General features: G+C 41.3%; 1 protein-coding gene across 6 annotated transcripts in view; it reads left to right on the forward strand.

Moving 5' to 3' along the window:
* myo5aa (myosin VAa) overlaps positions 1-17,727 on the forward strand; it is a 49,919-nt gene extending 32,192 nt beyond the window's left edge. For 2 of the 6 annotated variants that reach the window (XM_069528774.1, XM_069528769.1), the window contains exons 21-41: positions 42-281; positions 380-628; positions 2,231-2,324; positions 2,442-2,587; positions 3,076-3,189; positions 3,367-3,501; positions 3,824-3,880; positions 4,039-4,266; positions 5,931-6,031; positions 6,180-6,236; positions 9,131-9,329; positions 9,952-10,017; positions 10,931-11,024; positions 11,119-11,268; positions 11,547-11,701; positions 12,152-12,241; positions 12,370-12,520; positions 12,649-12,931; positions 13,019-13,193; positions 13,331-13,411; positions 14,085-17,727. In XM_069528774.1, coding sequence (XP_069384875.1) covers positions 42-281; positions 380-628; positions 2,231-2,324; positions 2,442-2,587; positions 3,076-3,189; positions 3,367-3,501; positions 3,824-3,880; positions 4,039-4,266; positions 5,931-6,031; positions 6,180-6,236; positions 9,131-9,329; positions 9,952-10,017; positions 10,931-11,024; positions 11,119-11,268; positions 11,547-11,701; positions 12,152-12,241; positions 12,370-12,520; positions 12,649-12,931; positions 13,019-13,193; positions 13,331-13,411; positions 14,085-14,237 — 3,018 coding nt within the window. In that variant the 3' untranslated portion in view covers positions 14,238-17,727. Of the gene's footprint in view, positions 1-41; positions 282-379; positions 629-2,230; positions 2,325-2,441; positions 2,588-3,075; positions 3,190-3,366; positions 3,502-3,823; positions 3,881-4,038; positions 4,267-5,930; positions 6,032-6,179; positions 6,237-7,871; positions 7,953-9,130; positions 9,330-9,951; positions 10,018-10,930; positions 11,025-11,118; positions 11,269-11,546; positions 11,702-12,151; positions 12,242-12,369; positions 12,521-12,648; positions 12,932-13,018; positions 13,194-13,330; positions 13,412-14,084 lie in introns of all 6 variants that reach the window. The other 4 variants (XM_069528796.1, XM_069528787.1, XM_069528781.1 and 1 more) reach the window with 4 other exon arrangements.
* Positions 17,728-18,025: the final 298 nt, after the last annotated feature.

The following is an 18,025-nucleotide window of genomic DNA, read 5'->3' on the forward strand; positions in this document are numbered from 1 at the left end:
TCCCTGCCTCTCCTTCACTGTTTCTGTGTGTGTGTCTGTAGCTGCTGCGGGAGCACAAAGTGGTGGTCATTCAGAAAATTGTTCGTGGCTGGCTGGCTCGGTGCTGGTACAAGCGCTGCCTCTACTCCATCGTCTACCTGCAGTGCTGCATCCGCAGGATGAGGGCCAGACGCGAGTTGAAAAAGCTGAAGATCGAGGCTCGCTCAGTGGAGCACTTCAAGAAGCTCAACAAAGGCATGGAGAACAAGATCATGCAGCTGCAGAGAAGGATCGACGAGCAGGTGAGAGTTTTTCAAGACAAATTTATCCCCAGTTTTACTTTACATGATATTTTTTCTTTCTTTATTGATTCATTTTTTGTATTTTATCTTCTATCCAGACCAAGGAAAATCGCTCGGTCAACGAAAAACTCAACAGTCTGGAGAGCTCCTACTCAGCAGAGAGCGAGCGAATGCGTAGCGAGGTCAATCGGCTGCGGGGGGTGGATGAGGAGGCCAAGAACAAAACCAAACAGGTGTCATCGCTGCAGGAGGAGTTGGAGCGGCTGAGGAGGGAGCTGAGCACGACGCAGCAGGAGAAGAAGACCATCGAGGACTGGGCTCAGACATACAGGAACGAAATGGAGAAAGTAAGAAAGGATTTACATCTGTTACCTGTTGTTTTCCCTCTCCTCCATTTTCTCCTCATCTGAGATCAAGTCAATTTAATAATTTACTTGGAATAGAAACCTTTTTCCTGGAAAATAGTGCCTAGGATTTGAACTTCAAAGAAAAATAACAGTTTTAAAAGAAGTGGCTTCTTTTCTCAAATCTCCTCAATCCTCCTTTCTGCTCCCAATCACTTAGTTTTCTAGATTAAGTGAGACTGTGAATGTCAAATGATTGACTTAAAACCAAGCTCTATATAAATGGCTTCTAATAAATAGAACCTCCCATAGTTTAGTGGAAATACACAACGTATCACCAAATACTATTATCTGTATATGGATATTGGCACCAGAGGAAAATGGTTTTCCCCTGATTTAGGAAGCAGAACGAACCAGGGGGAGAATGGCACATGGTGAACTCAGTGGGGAGAGTTCCCCCGGGTCAGGTGAGCACAGGAGATAGAGTAGTGTGTTAGTGAGGTAGCAACTGAACTGTGTGTGGACTTTGTTTTTCTTAAAGGGATTATTTCACCAAAAAATAGTATTTCACCACTACGCTGATGGGGGGGCGGGTGAATTGGATTATGCTTCAACATTGTTTAACCCTGAAACTCAGAAAGTGTTTTGTGGACTCACAAAAACACTTCACTCACCCCTCCATCGGCATAGTGATAAATAGAGCTCAAATCATCAAAGTTGTGCACTTTGATGATTTTATGTTTGTATCCTGATCTGTATGAGCTACGATGTCTAAAATAAAGTTCTTCAAAGAAACGTCATGAGAGCCTTTTCAAAACCAGAAGAAAGGTGCTGTTCTATCAAATGCAAAGGTTAAAAGTGATGCACTGATTTGTCACACTACCAAAGTATATTCTCTATCACTCATGCTTTGGTTGTGTTTATTTAATTAAAGTCCCCCGCTGCTTAAAACAAGTTTTTAAACATCTCAGATAAAAGGCACAAGGGGGACACGTTAACTTCAAACATATTTTGGGTGTAGTATTTCTACTACAACACTGCAGTAAACAAATGTCAGTCTGTAAAAAAGGATTAAAACTGCCAGAGTTTGTGATGTCACAAACCTAAGAAACCAATTCTGTTAACTTGTGGGTGGACTAGGAGCAGGTGCTGGACCCTATTACAATATATCCCAGTAACGACATGAGGAGGGAAGGTGGGGTTACATTTAAGCCATGTTAAGGTCATAAGGGTAATGTTTTCATGATAAACCCGTTGAATGTGTAATTTTGAAGAAAAGAGTCTTAGGGGTCTGATAAGCTGCTGCAATGGGACTTAAATCATTATTTTCTCTTGTGTGCCTCCACATGGAGGTCAAAGCTCAAAAGTACTCTGCTGGAGCGTGTCAGGACTCAGATCTGCAGGAACATGACTTTGTCAGTGTACGTCATATGTCCCAGGAGGCTTTTCTTGATAAAAAGCACTTGTGATGCAGTAATGTGTTGGATGATAGATGTGGGAAATAAGAAGATCATACAGGTCTAGAATGGATGTATGAGATGATTTCATGTTCAATACTGTCATGAGTTTTACACAAGACCTGATTCAAGGATCGTTTGTGTTTAGATGGTCTCGGAGCTGAAGGATCAGAATGGTTTGCTGAAGAAAGAGAAGGACGACTTGAACAGGTCGATTCAGGAACAGAGTCAGCAGATGACAGGTATCACATCACCGCATACAGTAAATCATACAGACCATCATGTGTCATAAAGAAACATTTGAACAATTAAAACTGCTTCTTCTTCTTCTTCTTCTTCTTCTTCTTCTGTCTCATCAGAGAAAATGGCTCGTGCGATAGCAGAGGAGACTCAGCAGCTGGAGACGGACCTGAACGAGGAGCGATCTCGCTACCAGAATCTCCTGACAGAACACCTTCGCCTCGAGGAGAAATACGACGACCTGAAGGAGAGAACTCTGGCCTCGGTAAGAGACGCACCCTCACACAGCCAGTCATTATATACGAGAGGTTTACCTTATTCATGTGCACACTCACTCATAGTTGTACACCTTTCATGCTATTCTGCACTTAAATGGAAAAGGCCCGATTTAGTTGGAGCTTCGTACCCTCTGCCATTGCAGCACTAAATAAAGGGCCACAGTGAGGGTCTTGTTTGTAAATGTTATACGTTGCATGTGATGGCAGGTTGCCTCTGCTGAAATGTTTCCTTTTGTGTTGATAGAACTGAAATAACAGTGACAACAAATTTCCCCCCGGTACGATAAAGTCTGGGTCTGAAATAGATAAAACACTGACACAGCAAATGTTCTGAATGTGTGTGTCCCGTTATGTCATTCATTTGCATAATGTCAGTAGCAGATAGATGGTAATGTTTGATGCAGCAGAGGGAACTGGCTAGTTTATTTACTCTTTCTAAATGATCTAAATTGTTGATTATCTCTGTAATCTGAAGAACGTTTCCAAGCCTGGCCACAGGAGAACAGATTCCACCCACAGCAGCAACGAATCAGAGTACACCTACAACTCAGAGTACGCCGAATTGGAAGAAGGTTCCCGTGCCGCCGAAGTAAGTGTTGGAATTAAATACAGTCATATTTGAAAATACAGAGACATGGTTTCTACTGTGACAAAATGGTTTCTGAAATTAAAGTGAAACAGTGCAAATCACACTTGGACCAGATCTTTGGCGTTTTATAAACTTTTTTACTGAAAAATGTTCTCCTGATGTTTCCTTGTCATACAGGACGTGACACGAGGAATAGATACCTCACTGACACTCAAGCTGCAGAAACGTCTCACAGAACTGGAGCAAGAAAAGCAGTCGCTGCGCAACGAACTGGAAAACAAAGAGGAGCAGTTCCAGCGGGCTAGAGCGAGGGTACAGAGCTCTGATATATATCACTTTACCAACAAATGATATAGCTGTCAGCGTCATGTGCTTCGTTCTAGTGTGTGAACCCCTGGTAAAGGATTGTAAACATGCAGTGATGCCAAGATAGTAGCAAATTGTTCATATATAATAACGTGTGTTATAAATATTGGGATTGTCATGTTTTTAGTGTGTAACTAGTTCATCAATAGGTTATCAAATCGGAAAAAGGAGTAATTTTTCAGATGTAATTGAGTTAAAATCAAATTTTTTATATTCAGGATATGATTCAACAGGTTTACTCATCCCCATGGTTTTTTCTGTGTTTCAGGATGATGTAGCGTTTAAAAAGGCTCGAGGGGCAGAGCTGGAGTACGAGTCCCTCAAGGTAAATAGTAGAAGTAGAAATGCACCAACAATAACACACTGTTCAACTGATCTACATTGATATCAGCTAGCAGCTTAATCCAAAGTCGGGCAAGTTCAGAATGCCTTATTTTCCCACTTCCTATTACGACTGTAACCCTGAGTCTTTTCACCGCTCAGCGTCAGGAGCTGGAGTCAGAGAACAAGAAGCTTAAACATAATCTTGCTGAGATGAGGCAAAGCCTGCTGGGTGATGCTGCTACACACGCCGGGGCCCCGGGCTCCCCTGCTTACAAGGTGCTGCTGGATCAGCTCAACTCCTCCTGCGAGGAGCTGGATGTCCGAAAGGAGGAGGTTCTGATCCTTCGCTCGCAGCTGGTCAGCCAGAAGGAGGCCATGCACCACAAGGTAAGTGCAGCATTTGATTTTCTTTTTCCTATCATATGTTAGTGTTCAGCCTGTAATCATCCACATGTAACTAAACATTTAAGTTCTTCTTATGTTACATGGTGCCGCTGTTTTTGCACAAGCAGTCACAACAGTGTGTTTACAGTAGATGTTGGTGGATGCATGCTGTTTGTTTACACCCGTGCTTGTTTTCACCTCAGTCTGCTTCTCTGTTTGTCTGTATCCAAAAAAAGTCATAAAGAAAAATGAGTCTGAAAACTTTCATGGACTAAAGATCAGTTTTATTACATTTTGACATTTAAAAAAAACTGTTATGTTGTGTTCATGTTGTCCAGGGAGACTTCCTAACTTCATTGAGGCAAATGACAAACAAAGCCTGTTTTGACATTTGAATCTTTAATTTGGCGAAATCACATTTAAATTGTGTGTTGCAAATATTTTCACTGTATCCTCAGTGTGTCTAACTCACCTGTCTCCACCTTCTCTCCTCCATCCATGCTTTCCCACAGGATGAGAAGGTAGAGTTGACAAACTGCATCATGCATGAATGTCTGACACTTTCCCATCGTGTGTGTATGTTTATAAATCCTCCTTTGGCAAGAAAGCACTGGCTATTTTACAGAAGCCATCGTGCATCTGTTTTTGTAAACACAGCCTGTAGTACATATGGTGAATATCGAGGACTGAAACTGCCACAGTTAAAAAGAATAAAGACACAAATAAACAACTCGATAATATATAATAATTCAATAAATGCAGAAATCATTATTATTAATTTCTTTATTCCAATATATTTTCATATTTGTATCTCTACATTTATTTAGTTATTTCTACAATTACTTAATTCAGCATTTCTACATTTAATAACTCATCTATATGTTGATATATTAGTACATATTTGTACATTTATTTTTTATTAATTTCTAAAATTATTTCTTACTGTATTTTTTCATATATTGATTTCTGTATTTTTTCATATGTTTTTTTCAACATATTGATTCCTATATTTATGTATTTCTACATTTACCTATTTCTTTATTTTAATTTTGGTAGTTTAGTCCTCGATACAGAGATGGATGTTGCCACAAAATGAAAGCTCTCAAAGATTTTCTACTTGCACATGACAGTCATTTTAAACGACATCCCATCATGTGAAGAAAATGTGAACATTTGACCTTGACTTTATATCAAACTGTCAAACAGCTGTTACATGCACTGTAACGTAAACCTATTAGCACATGTAAGTTATTCCCTGATGCTCTGCTCCACAAGCTGTGTCCTGAAAATAGACAGAAGAGGGGCTGCTGTGATGCTCCCCTCAGTGTATCAGCCCGAGGCTCTGACTGGCTCATGACTGTCAGAGTGAAAGGACACTTGTAGCCAGCAGCTACACTGAAGCTGGCAGGGAGTCGTTCACAACACATGCTGACTGCTCACAGCGATATACTGACTCCCTCAGTCATTTATTCATGCACCTAACCTGTATGAAAGTCCCTACAGTGATGAGGATGATGATTGGTGATGGTTCATGATGCAGCTTCACAAGAAGCGGTAGCAACATTGTTTCTCTGTAAATGTGGTGTTATGCTCTTGTGTTTATTCCTCTTTCCTTGTCACAACTTCTACTAATGTCTCCTCTGCCTTCTCTCTCATCTTTGTTCCAGGAGACCATGACAGAGCCGTCTGTCTATGTCGAGGACGTGTCTAAGCTGAAAGATGCTGATGAAATCAAGCAAGCTTACGTAGGCCTAAAAGACACCAACAGGTATTTTATTACAGCCAGTAGACCTCTGACTCCTTTTTACTTTTGTTTTGTCCGTTACCAGGCCTCACTGTAAATATGGTGTCCGTCTGAGTGTTGCGTGTATACATGTGTGTGTCTGTGTTTGTGAACCCCTCTCTGTCCTGTGCAGATCTCCTAGGTTCATGCGTAAGCCGCTGGAAGTCAATGATCTCCTGAGTAGGCTCAGGTAACGGATGAGACGTGGCCTATGCACCGTGGATCAGAGCATGCATGGCCACGCTGTCGCTCAACTGAGTTTAGAAATGTTGATAAGTGACTGATATTACTGAAGCTGAAACAGCTGATGCTACATGTAGTGCTAATGAAAGCTTGGGTGGCTTTGCGTGGAATTTTCTACCCTAACGGCATGAAAAACTGTCTAACAGCTCCGGCTAGAGTTTAGTGTAGTCGTACTTGTGCTTTAATAGAAGGTTTACTGGTTTTTACTGCAGTCAAGGAATGTGTCTTTGACATTTGAGTCAAGTTTATAGGTTTGCAGGTTTGCATGGTTTTTCATAGTTCGGCGTTGACAAGGGCAGAGTCTCTTACTGAGGGATCAGACTCAAAATAGTTTCTGGTTTACCTCTGAACAAAGATACCAGCTTCGGCAGCTTGAATCTGCCTTTGGAAATGTGGCAGAACTCTGTAATCACAGTGCAGTAGTACAATGTTGAGCATGAAAGCATGGAGGTAACTGAGCTGAAAGGGATTCGGTTCTAGTTTAACTTGTAACAACACACAGTTGATGCACAAAACGATATCCTCACACTGAATGTGCAGCAGGTTTCATTCAGTTGTATTAGGCCTCTTGTCTCAGCTGTATAGAATTAGTTTAGCATGAACAGTGCATGAAATAACTTACTTACTGTAAAGTTTTTCTTTATTTATGTTTGGCAGAGATGTGCAGCGCTGGTAACCACCATCCACTTTCTTCTGTAGCCACCTGCCACACACCCACATTATTATGGCATTTAATTTAATACACATATTACACATGTGATATAACTAGAGCAGGTAATTAACAACAGACCATTAGACCAATGTGAACAGTATCTATTCCTAAGTAACAAACACTCTTTGATAACTAGAATGGCACTCAGTAGAGTGAATATCTCCGACGAGGCCCAGCCGTCCTTGCATGCATTATTTCCTGGGAAATCAGTGAAAATGTTCTTCACATTGTTAAAGGAAGTGAAATTCTTGCAGATCTGCAGCAAAATGTTGTGGATTCTTTTATAGTGGAAAAAGTTGAATGGAAATCCATTTTGCAGTTTTTTTAATATTAAACAACCCTAACAGACACAGCAGAGCTTCCGTAAAGGATGAGCTGAGCATCTCTGCATTTATTCCTCTGTTTCTCCCATGATGCTCTTTTTGTTGCTTGTGACCTTTTTTCTTCACACACTGACACGAGTTCAGTCATCATCATCTCAAGACACCATGAACAAACTCGCTCACTCACACTGGTATAAAGTACAGCTAAGTGTACACTAGACAACATGCAATACACACCAGACTACAAATACCAATGAGAGGAGTGATACAATGCAGTGATGCAATGAAACAGTCTGTTGGTATCAACGTTATTAAAATGCATTGATCAATTGTAGAACGAACTCCTGTTACAAACAGATTCATAGAAAGTTTACACCTTAGATGGGACACACACACACACACACACACACACACACACACACGCTTCTCATATTGTTGTGAGCATATGTCCACATCGTCTCCTTCATCGTCTCCCCTCTCCCAAACATCCCACACTTTATTTTTGTCTTTGTGTTGTTCATGTTCCTTTGTGTTGTGTGTCGGTCAGATCCGCTGCTCCAGACTTCCATAAGCTGAATGAGGACGGAGAGCTGTGGCTGGTTAATCAGGGTTTAAAGGAGACCATCAGGTGTTGCTGTGTTTCAAACACAAGTGTGACTTTTGAGCATGACATGTTTCTGATAACTGCTGTTTCTCTTCACTTCAATATTTTATTTTGTAAACCTGCACAGTTGGCCAGTTTTGGAAAATGTGTTTGGTCGTTGTAAATCAAGAGTCTTATCGACTTATCCAGACTTTTTACAGATTTAGAAGCAAAATCCTCCCAGCCATTATTTTATTGGTGACTATAAACACACTACATGGACTTGTGTGTATTAAAACTATAAATTATTACATGAATTAAAAACTATGAATTGTAATCGGCCACCAAGGTAGACAACAATGTTTTTGGCCCTGTACACACCTCTATAGGACTTCACCAGGTTGTGCACAATAAAAATGAAAAAAAAGTCAATTCCCTTAGATCTACCAAACTGTATACAATAGTTTGGATTTGTAGATGTTGATCAGAATTTATAAGATAGTATAGCGGAATTTGTCTTCATCCTGTTTTCTTGTTTTACTTACTTATAAGAGGAGCCTATTAAATGTTATAGCGTCATGTACCTTAGCATTCCCAGCAGCTTGCTTTAAACAGTGTTTGCAGTGTTACTACTTGTATAATACAGAATGTTGTACTCTTCTTTGGATGCTAGAAGTGGAGTTGCCCACCGATTGGTTGTGTTTTACCACTAATAGTTCACTTACTCCAAATAGAGTGGAAACAACCTTTAAAAAGACCCAGAGATTTATTAAAAACTCGTAGAGTGAAATGTGATGAGACAAGATCTTCAGCGCTGCGTTTTATACTGATCAGTTCAACGTGTTCAGAGAGGCTGCGCTCTGGGCTGCTGGTACTGTCTGCACAGCATGCTGCTGTCCTGCGTCACTGTGGTAACATCCTCCACTTCTCTTTCACTGTTTGCTAATATTTGTTCCTCTTCTCTTGTGTATCATTCCCTTTTCTTTCTTCCCTTCTTTGTGCATACTCAATTATTCCTGCTCTACCTCAAACCGAATCTCCCTCTTCTCATCCTCTTCCTATCTTCCCTCACATCATCTCTCTTACCACCTTCCTCCTCCTTTTCCCTCATCTCCCATCTACCTTCACATTTCTTGGTTTGTGTTTTGCACACCGGGCCTCCTCCTCCCTCTCCCTTTTTCTTCTTCTATGGTCTCATCTCCACCCTAAAACTCACCTCCCAGGTTACTGGAGCACCAGCTGCAGACTCAGCGTAGAAGTCACGATAATGAGGTGGAGTCGTTGCGCGGGGAGCTGCAGAATGTCAAGGAGGATAACAATCGTCAGCAGCAGCTCTTGGCCCAGAACCTCCAACTGCCTCCGGAGGCCCGAATCGAAGCCAGTCTGCAACACGAAATCACCCGGCTCACCAACGAGAACCTGGTATGCTGCGACACACACATAGACGCAGGCTGAGGAGGATTCACTTCAACTTTAATCACATCACTAAGACTCTCAGCACAGTGTTTATGTTAAAATTTAAATGTCAGAGAGGCAACAGTGAGACCTCGTGTCTCATGTAAGAAATCAGATGAGATGCTTACAAACCTGGATTTGAAAATACTGGAAGGATGTGGCTCCCAAATCTTGATTATTAGAGGTTGGCTCATTGAAAAATAATAATCGGTCAATCTTATTGTCTTAGCATTACAGTGAAGGCACAGATGCTTGTTGCATTGTGACATCTTGTTGTTGTTTGTGATGAGCTATTCAGCAGAGTGAAAAGTCTTCTACTAACAAAGTAAGATGGATCCAAATATTATTTAGATTAAGTAGCATCGTCAGTCAGGACTGTGATTTGAAACTAACGACACCAAATCTCATCAACATTTTGGGGATCTTCACTGTGCAGATATTGCAGGATTATTGTTACAAGAACAACAGCAAAGAATCACACCAACATCACAGTCACACGCAACTTGAATGCTTAACACAGATAAAGCTAATCAGCCAATGTAGTGCTAGGTCACACACACTCATTTGTGTGGATGGTGTCACCTGACAGGAACTCATGGCCGACGACCCCACAGCATCCAGAGAGGCTCGAGTCATCATTTTACGACGGATGGTTGTATGTAGAGACAGCGTGTGTGTGTTTGCATGTGTTAGAACTAACTCAGGTTGTGTGTTTTGAGGGAAATATCTCTTAAGCGTCGCTCTAACTCTACAGCAGTGTCCTCTAACTCACAGTGGAGCAGCTCTGCACGTTTTTCTCTTTCCTAACAGCCACTGAGTCCTGCAGCTTCTCTTCCTCTGAAAACAACAATCAGCACAGCACCTTTCAAGTTGATTTAAAATCCTCTACACACTCCTCTGTGTTTGCTTTTTTCCTTTGGACACGTCTCATTTCCTTTCTCAGAATGCAGAAATTATTACTGTTTATTTATATAAGTATATGTATATATATATATATATACGTATATATATATATAGGCTCTGAAATGTATATATATATCAGAGCCCGACAGATTTATCTGTTGCCAGATAAAAGTCGACTAGTATAAGTCTTTCACAGACATATCAGTATCTGCGTTCATGTTTGCAGATATGAAAACTTTTCTGACAGAATAGACAATGCAGGAAAGATGTGTATTTACACGTTTAAATTTTCTTGATTTGAAGTTCTATAAATTTTGTTGTATTTTTGGTTTCTTTTTGTCGGTAGTTATTTATAATGAAGTTTAGAATCGTTTATTTAAAAAAAAAATTACTCCTAATTATCAGCATCAGCAACAGTCATATAAAAGAATGTCCAATATTTCAACTCTAGGTTCTTGGTGGCTGTAGCAAACATTCTTTACTTGTGCTGGGGTGTTCATTTCCACCACTAGAGGGCCCAGTGAGAAGCATCTGAATCAGAGGAGGCTTGCCATTTCTCCTAACTATTCTTTTTGTCCCTCTCTCTCCTTCTCTTATCTTTTTCTTGTATTCCTCCACTCTCTTCATCATGCCATGATGACAACACTCCATGCTGTCTGTTTCAGGATCTCATGGAGCAGCTGGAGAAGCAGGACCGAACCATCCGTAAGCTCAAGAAGCAGCTGAAGGTTTACTCCAAGAGGATTGGAGAGATGGGAGGTACGGGCCAAAGCATCATTCCACAATAGCACAGGGTTTGTGTGTTTGAGTTTTAGGACCTGACTGCTGTCTTTCGTCTTTGCATGTCTCCCAGCCGGTCAAACTGAGGGCCAGACGTCTCCAGGACAGATGGTGGACGAGCCGATCCACCCCGTCAACATCCCTCGCAGGGAGAAAGACTTCCAGGGGATGCTGGAGTACAAAAAGGAAGATGAGCTGAAACTGGTCAAGAACCTCATCCTGGGTAAGAAAGCAGGATAGGAAAAGAGATTTAGTTAATAGAAGTTAAATTAAATTAATAAAAGTAAAAAAGCTTGTGTGGTTTATCTCACGGATTTAGGTTCACACATCATTAAGACTGCAATTGTTTTGGTTGTTAAAGGGATAATTCAGTGAAAAATGAAATTTTTTTACACCAGCTTTTCTCCAAAAATATGAGGGTTAGACTGAGTTTATCAAGACTGAAATTTAAAAACAAATTCAATATTGTGAGTAATCTCTTATTCTCCTCTGTCTCTTCAGAACTGAAGCCTCGTGGTGTGGCTGTGAATCTGATCCCAGGTCTGCCCGCCTACGTCCTGTTCATGTGTCTGAGACATGCTGACTATGTGAATGATGACCAGAAGGTCCGCACTCTGCTCACATCAACCATCAACAGTATAAAGAAGATACTCAAGGTAGTGCGTGCGTGCGTGCATGTGCTTGTTTTTGTAATCACTATGAGACCTGTTCCAGCATAAACATTGACCTTGTCAGGACCAGTAGACCTCATGGGGACCAATGCCTGGTACTTATGAGGCAAATCCTCATTTCTGAGTTAAAGTGAGGTGTACGATGGGAACTGTGATTAGGCAGGGGTGGGGGTTAATCATGAGTTGGACATTGTTAAGGTTAGAAATAAACTGATAATTGATGATGATGATGGTGATCATCATGATGATGATGATGATGGTGATTATGATGATGATGATGATGCAGGGTTAAGATGATGATGATGATGATGCAGGATGATGATCATAATGATGATGATGATGCAGGATGTTTTGAGTTGCAGAGGTCTGGTTGAGTTATAGTCATGTGATCAGCAGTAGGGTCACTGACGACTGTCTCCTTCCTCTTCCTGTCAGAAACGAGGAGATGACTTTGAGACGGTCTCCTTCTGGTTGTCCAACACCTGTCGCTTTCTGCACTGTCTGAAACAATACAGTGGAGATGAGGTGAGAACGTCTACAGATTATTGTTTTGAAATATCTTACAAATGAGACATTGATTGTTTTGATGTGAGGCATAATTATTGTCAATAAATACCCTGGTTGACGACCCTGCTGGTGTCTCTGTGTCACAGGCCTTCATGAAACACAACACGTCGAGGCAAAATGAACACTGTCTGTCCAACTTCGACCTGGCGGAGTACAGACAGGTGATCAGTGATCTGGCCATCCAGATCTATCAGCAGCTGATCAAATGCATGGAGAACATCCTCCAGCCCATGATAGGTCTGTTTCAGTGTGTGTTTAGACAATCTAATGTTACTGTGGTACTGACAGTAGAGAACACAAACACTGCTCTTTTTGAGTACTTACATGATACAAGTACTTAATCTTTGTGTGTGTGTTCCTTGCAGTCTCTGGTATGCTGGAACACGAGACCATCCAGGGCGTTTCGGGGGTGAAGCCCACAGGTCTCCGGAAGCGGACGTCGAGTATTGCAGATGAGGGCACCTACACCCTGGACTCCATCCTGCGGCAGCTCAGCGCCTTCCACTCCACCATGTGTCAGCATGGCACCGATCCCGAGCTGATCAAGCAGGTGGTGAAGCAGCAGTTCTACATCATCGGAGCAGTCACCCTTAACAACCTGCTGCTACGCAAGGACATGTGCTCCTGGAGCAAAGGCATGCAGATCAGGTAGGAGCTGCTGCTCAGAGACGTGCAGACCACCGTGTTTTTCTCTGACCATTTCACTGATCGGGTTGTGTGTGTTTATGTGTATAGGTACAATGTGAGCCAGTTGGAGGAGTGGCTCAGAGACAAAGGTCTGATGATGTGCGGAGCCAAGGAGACTCTGGAGCCTCTGATCCAGGCTGCTCAGCTGCTGCAGGTTAAGAAGAAGACGGACGAGGATGCTGAAGCCATCTGCTCCATGTGTCAGGGCCTCACAACTGCTCAGGTACAACACCCTGAACTTTACTGCAACACAGTCATGTTTCAAATCATGTTAATCTTTTCAATCACTGCATGTTAGTAAGAACCTCAAGGTTCATGTGTTTAATGTTTGGAAACTTAGTTGTCCTACTTTTCTTTCAGATTGTGAAGGTCCTGAACCTCTACACTCCAGTTAATGAGTTTGAGGAGAGAGTGTCTGTCTCATTCATACGAACTATACAGGTAATTTATCAATATATACATTCTCTATTGTATTGTAAGGTCTGTATTGTAATTATTGCATATATTTAATTTAGTTTTGTTAATTTATAGTAATTATCTTAAACCCTCAGTTGTCAGACAACAGTTTAAAATGTTGTAACCAATTAACGAACCAAGAATGTCCTATGACCGAGCTACGCTTGTCACTGCTCTACAGGAAGCCATGAACTAATTTGCATTTGTTGTAAACTGCGTTGTTACTGCGTTATCTTGTAATGAGAGAAGATATAATGTTCATTGTAATGTATTATCTTACTTGACCAGTAAGAGTTTCCTGACAGTGATGGTTTTATAAAAAGTATTCCCAAACACACTGACAGATCCGACTCAGGTTCACAGTGAAAGGCCTGAAAGCAACATATGGACTGAGACAGACTTCAGATCAACATATAATCCACAACTGTATACAGTGCTTTATCATAATATTTACTGAATTGAAACAAGTGCTTAATACCATAAACTCTGCATGATCATATTCACTGACATTCTAAATCAAGGGAGGAGTCGGATCTCAGACTTCTGTGGAAACCTGGCGTCTTTTTGCAGTCAGTGGAGTCACCCCTTGAAAATGACATCTAACTCCATATCTAACTCTCACTTTCTGTCTCTTTGTCTCTCGTCTTCTAACCACCAGACACGTTTGCGGGATCGTTGTGAGAGTCCCCAGTTGTTGATGGACACAAAGATGATCTATCCGGTCACCTTCCCTTTCAACCCTTCCTCCCTCGCCCTGGAAACCATCCAGATCCCCGGCTCGCTTAACCTGGGCTTCCTCACCCGCGTCTAAACCGTGGCCCCACAGTGTTTGTGGCTTAGTGGCCGCTGGTTGATTTGCGAGTCACTCACTGGCCCAATAAAGTGGAAATAAAAATGTTTTTCTGCGCATCACAAACACTTAAACATCAAGATTTATATTAACACAATTTAAGCAACTATGTCCAAAACCTGTATTGAAAAAAAAAAAATCTCATCATGTAACAGTTTTTCTTAAATATCCCTGATTTAAATCTGGACATGCAAAAAACACATAAAGACACAAACCACCACATGCTGAACATTCAACATGCATCTGTACAATACTCACCTCCACCGAACATACACATGCACGCCCACACGTGCACCTTCTCTATTCGACAAACGCGCAGAGGGCACACAAAACCCACAATCGCTGTAAAACACCACAATCCGTCCACTGCTTGTATAAATGCCTGCCTCTTAGAGAAGCCACAGGACCCCAGCTATGCCTCCAGCGCTCGCTCTCCATCCACTCCTGGGTGTGACTTATCCATCTCACCCCACAGCCCCCTTCCTCTGTGCTTTAGCAGTTATGATAGTTCTTCTTGTCATTGTCTCAAGTGAGAATGTACGCACCCACACATGAGGGCAAGGCCGAGGAGAAGGAGGTGGTGGTGCTGGGGCCTCATGACGAGGATTGACTTGTCGTCTAGCCTGATGTGTTGGGTTTGTGCAATAAAGTAAGGTCTTAGTACAAAGTCGGTTGTGTGCTAATGTTAGCGCTCTCTCCAGCCCATGTTGAGGTAACTATAAACCAGGCATCATTCTGTACGCTGTCAGTTTACTCTCAGTCAAGCCAAGGCAGAACCCATCATTTGTACTATATTATTTATACATATATAAATATATATATTAATATGAATAATATATATCATGTGTTTTATTTATTGCATTTACCCCCCGCACTCCCTTTTTATGATTAGAAACTTTCTCTTTGCAGATAATACGTCCAGTGTGAATATATGACTGGGACCATCATTTCCCAAGATGAACAGCCTTGTAAAGACTGTTTTAGTTGCGCTGTCGGCTCTTAATGTCAGTATCAGATTAATGTAGGGTAGTTTAACAGATCATTGTTTGTTAGATCGCTTGATGTAGAGGTAGTTTCCTGCAGATGGAGTGTAGCCACAGTAAACACTGTAAACAGTGTCACAGCTCTCGTCAATCAGATAGATTTTTGTCTTAAAATTAGTTTTGAGCAGAGGTTTAGAAGGTGCAAGGTTTAAACTCCACTCAGGATTTAACCTGCGACAATATTTACTGTTTACAGCTGTGGCAAGAGATGAGCCTCACACACATTATACACACACACACACACACTACATTACAATCCGCTCACTGCTGCGTCACTGACGCTTTCTGAACATTTCCTCATCTTCTCTGGTCACAGCTCCACTCAGAGCTTTGAAAATGTTAACTATCATCAGTGCTTGGTTATTTATTCTAGTATTGCCATTTTGTTTGTATGGTAAAGCCATGTGTCACCGGGCAGACGGGAGAGAAACAGTTTCACTGAAGTTGGTTCAAATCTAAGCAGCTTTCTCCAGCTTCTCAGCTTCTCTGCTGTATTCTCACTCTAATGCTAACTGCAGTTTTGTGAAGCGAAAACTCTCCCGTCTCTGACCCATCCACCCCATGCCTTCCTGTCTAGAAGACTTTTAAAACCGAGACATACGGTGCGTTTGGTTTTGGTTATGACGTCCAGTCCTAAATGTGACTTGCTTTTAAAAGGTGTGCTTTACGCCACATCCATCACTCTGTCAGTGCGGCTACATCCTGGTGTGTGACATACATCGATGCTGCTGTCGAAACTGCATGAGCTCAGATTTACAAGCTACCAGGGATGAACCCTTTCACTCTTGAGAAACGCTGGTGTAGATGAGTGTCAGGGAATCTGTCACAGTCATTTGTCTGCAGTAAAGTTGTTGAGCACTTTTGACATCACTTCCTTTTCGTGCCATTAGTATTAGCACTCGAATTTTGCCTCGTGCCCTCGTGTGACCCTTATTCTGCCTGATGACTTTATCCCTTAACGATGAAATCTCACTTTGATGAAACTTTTTCTTCTTTTTCTTTTAAGCTGTTTACATACATCGATCGTGACTTGTCACCAAAACTGAACTCTTTTGAAAACCTATAAAATGAGTCTCCTGAAACAACAAACCCAGCAAAGTTGGAAAACAATTAGCAGTGGAGAGAAATATCAGATATCAAATATCAAGTGCTGAGAGATAAACACGCTTTATTTGAGGTGAAGTATCATTAATAAAGTCGAAGTAGACCGTGCTCACGCTCAGGAACAAGTCGCAGATGAAAACAAATTGTAAGTTAGTATGTGAAGTTGTGTGAACATTTTTAATTGGACTGCCTTTTGTTGTATTGTTCGGGTTCATAGGTAGTTTGTAGGACGGTGTGTGTAACAAGTACATATCTGAAGAGAGAGAGAGAGAGAGAGACGGTAACTGAAGGAATGAATTAACCACATGAATGTTTTAATAATGTTAATGAAGTGTTTCATGATTTCAGCTGCACATTCTGGAAAAAGCCTTATCTGACTGATTTGCTATATGAATGACTTACACACGTTATCAGCACTGTGGCATTGTTTCCTTCTGTCGATGCAGTATTTTTTTTGTTTCCACTGTAAAGTGAGTATAAATTGTTAAATGTGATCATTTTATATTTTTGAGTAGGTACTTTTTTTGGTGACACAGATGTGCTTCTGTCAAAACCCCCTTTTTAAAACATTTCAGAGGAAGGCTGAGAAAGAATAGATGATACAAACCTTTTACACAACTGTGGCCCCTTGAACTTCCTCTACCACATTCCCTCCATGATCTCGTTTTCTTGCTGTTTCAGTTAAAACTTTAAGTAAATGTCAGCCACATGTAAGAAGCCAAACTCTTGTAAGTTTCATGGATGCAGCAGCAGCAGCCTCCTCGGACTCCGCTGGTCCCTGTGGACTGACGTATTGAGAGTGCAGGATGGGAGGGCTGGCTTAGTTTCACAGGAGAAACAAAAAAATCACACGTTCATTCATTCTATCGCTTCGTATTGTCGGGCAGAGCTGCGGCATCTTGCTCTTCCTGGGCTTCTCTTGGGCTCTCAGACAAAGAGAAAATGTCATTCCTTCCCTCTGTGTTCTCACATCGAGGAGAGAGTCGGTTGTATGATATGACGTAGACATTATAAATGACCATCGTTCTTATCCGCACTAGTGTTGATTGTGCCATTTTAAATAAAACACATATTGTTGTAAACAGAAGATGTATCATCATCACCTCTGCTCTGGTGATCCTGGTGTGAACAAGCAGAAGCCAGCACCAACATGTTTCCTCTCGACACCCATGTGTACATTTGACAGACTGGACTGTTGTAGTTTCTGGTAGCTGTCCGTAGTGAATGTGTTCACCGTTTAGAAACTAAGAAACTTGGAATAAATTGTCAAATGTGTAAAAGTAAAATAAAAGAATTCAGCACAGTCTGAGTGTCTGTGGGAGATTATTTCTCTTTTTGCTCTTGGCAAACACTTTAGGGAATTTGACATGAGTGTTTGTTTCAATTTTGATGCAGATCCAGGATTTTTTTTTAACTTACATTTTTAATGATCTTGATAAAGAAGAAAAAACATGTTTAAGGGACTGATAATTATGAGTGTGTGCAATTTGGTGTAGATCCAAATAAAAAATAAAAGTGAAATGAAATGTGAAGACTGGGCTTGGTGGAGGGATGAGCTCTACATGGCTACCATTCTAGTTTTAGGAAATGTCATAAAGAAAA

The sequence above is a fragment of the Paralichthys olivaceus genome, chromosome 1, assembly GCF_024713975.1.
Source record: "Paralichthys olivaceus isolate ysfri-2021 chromosome 1, ASM2471397v2, whole genome shotgun sequence".
Classification (NCBI taxonomy): domain Eukaryota; kingdom Metazoa; phylum Chordata; class Actinopteri; order Pleuronectiformes; family Paralichthyidae; genus Paralichthys; species Paralichthys olivaceus.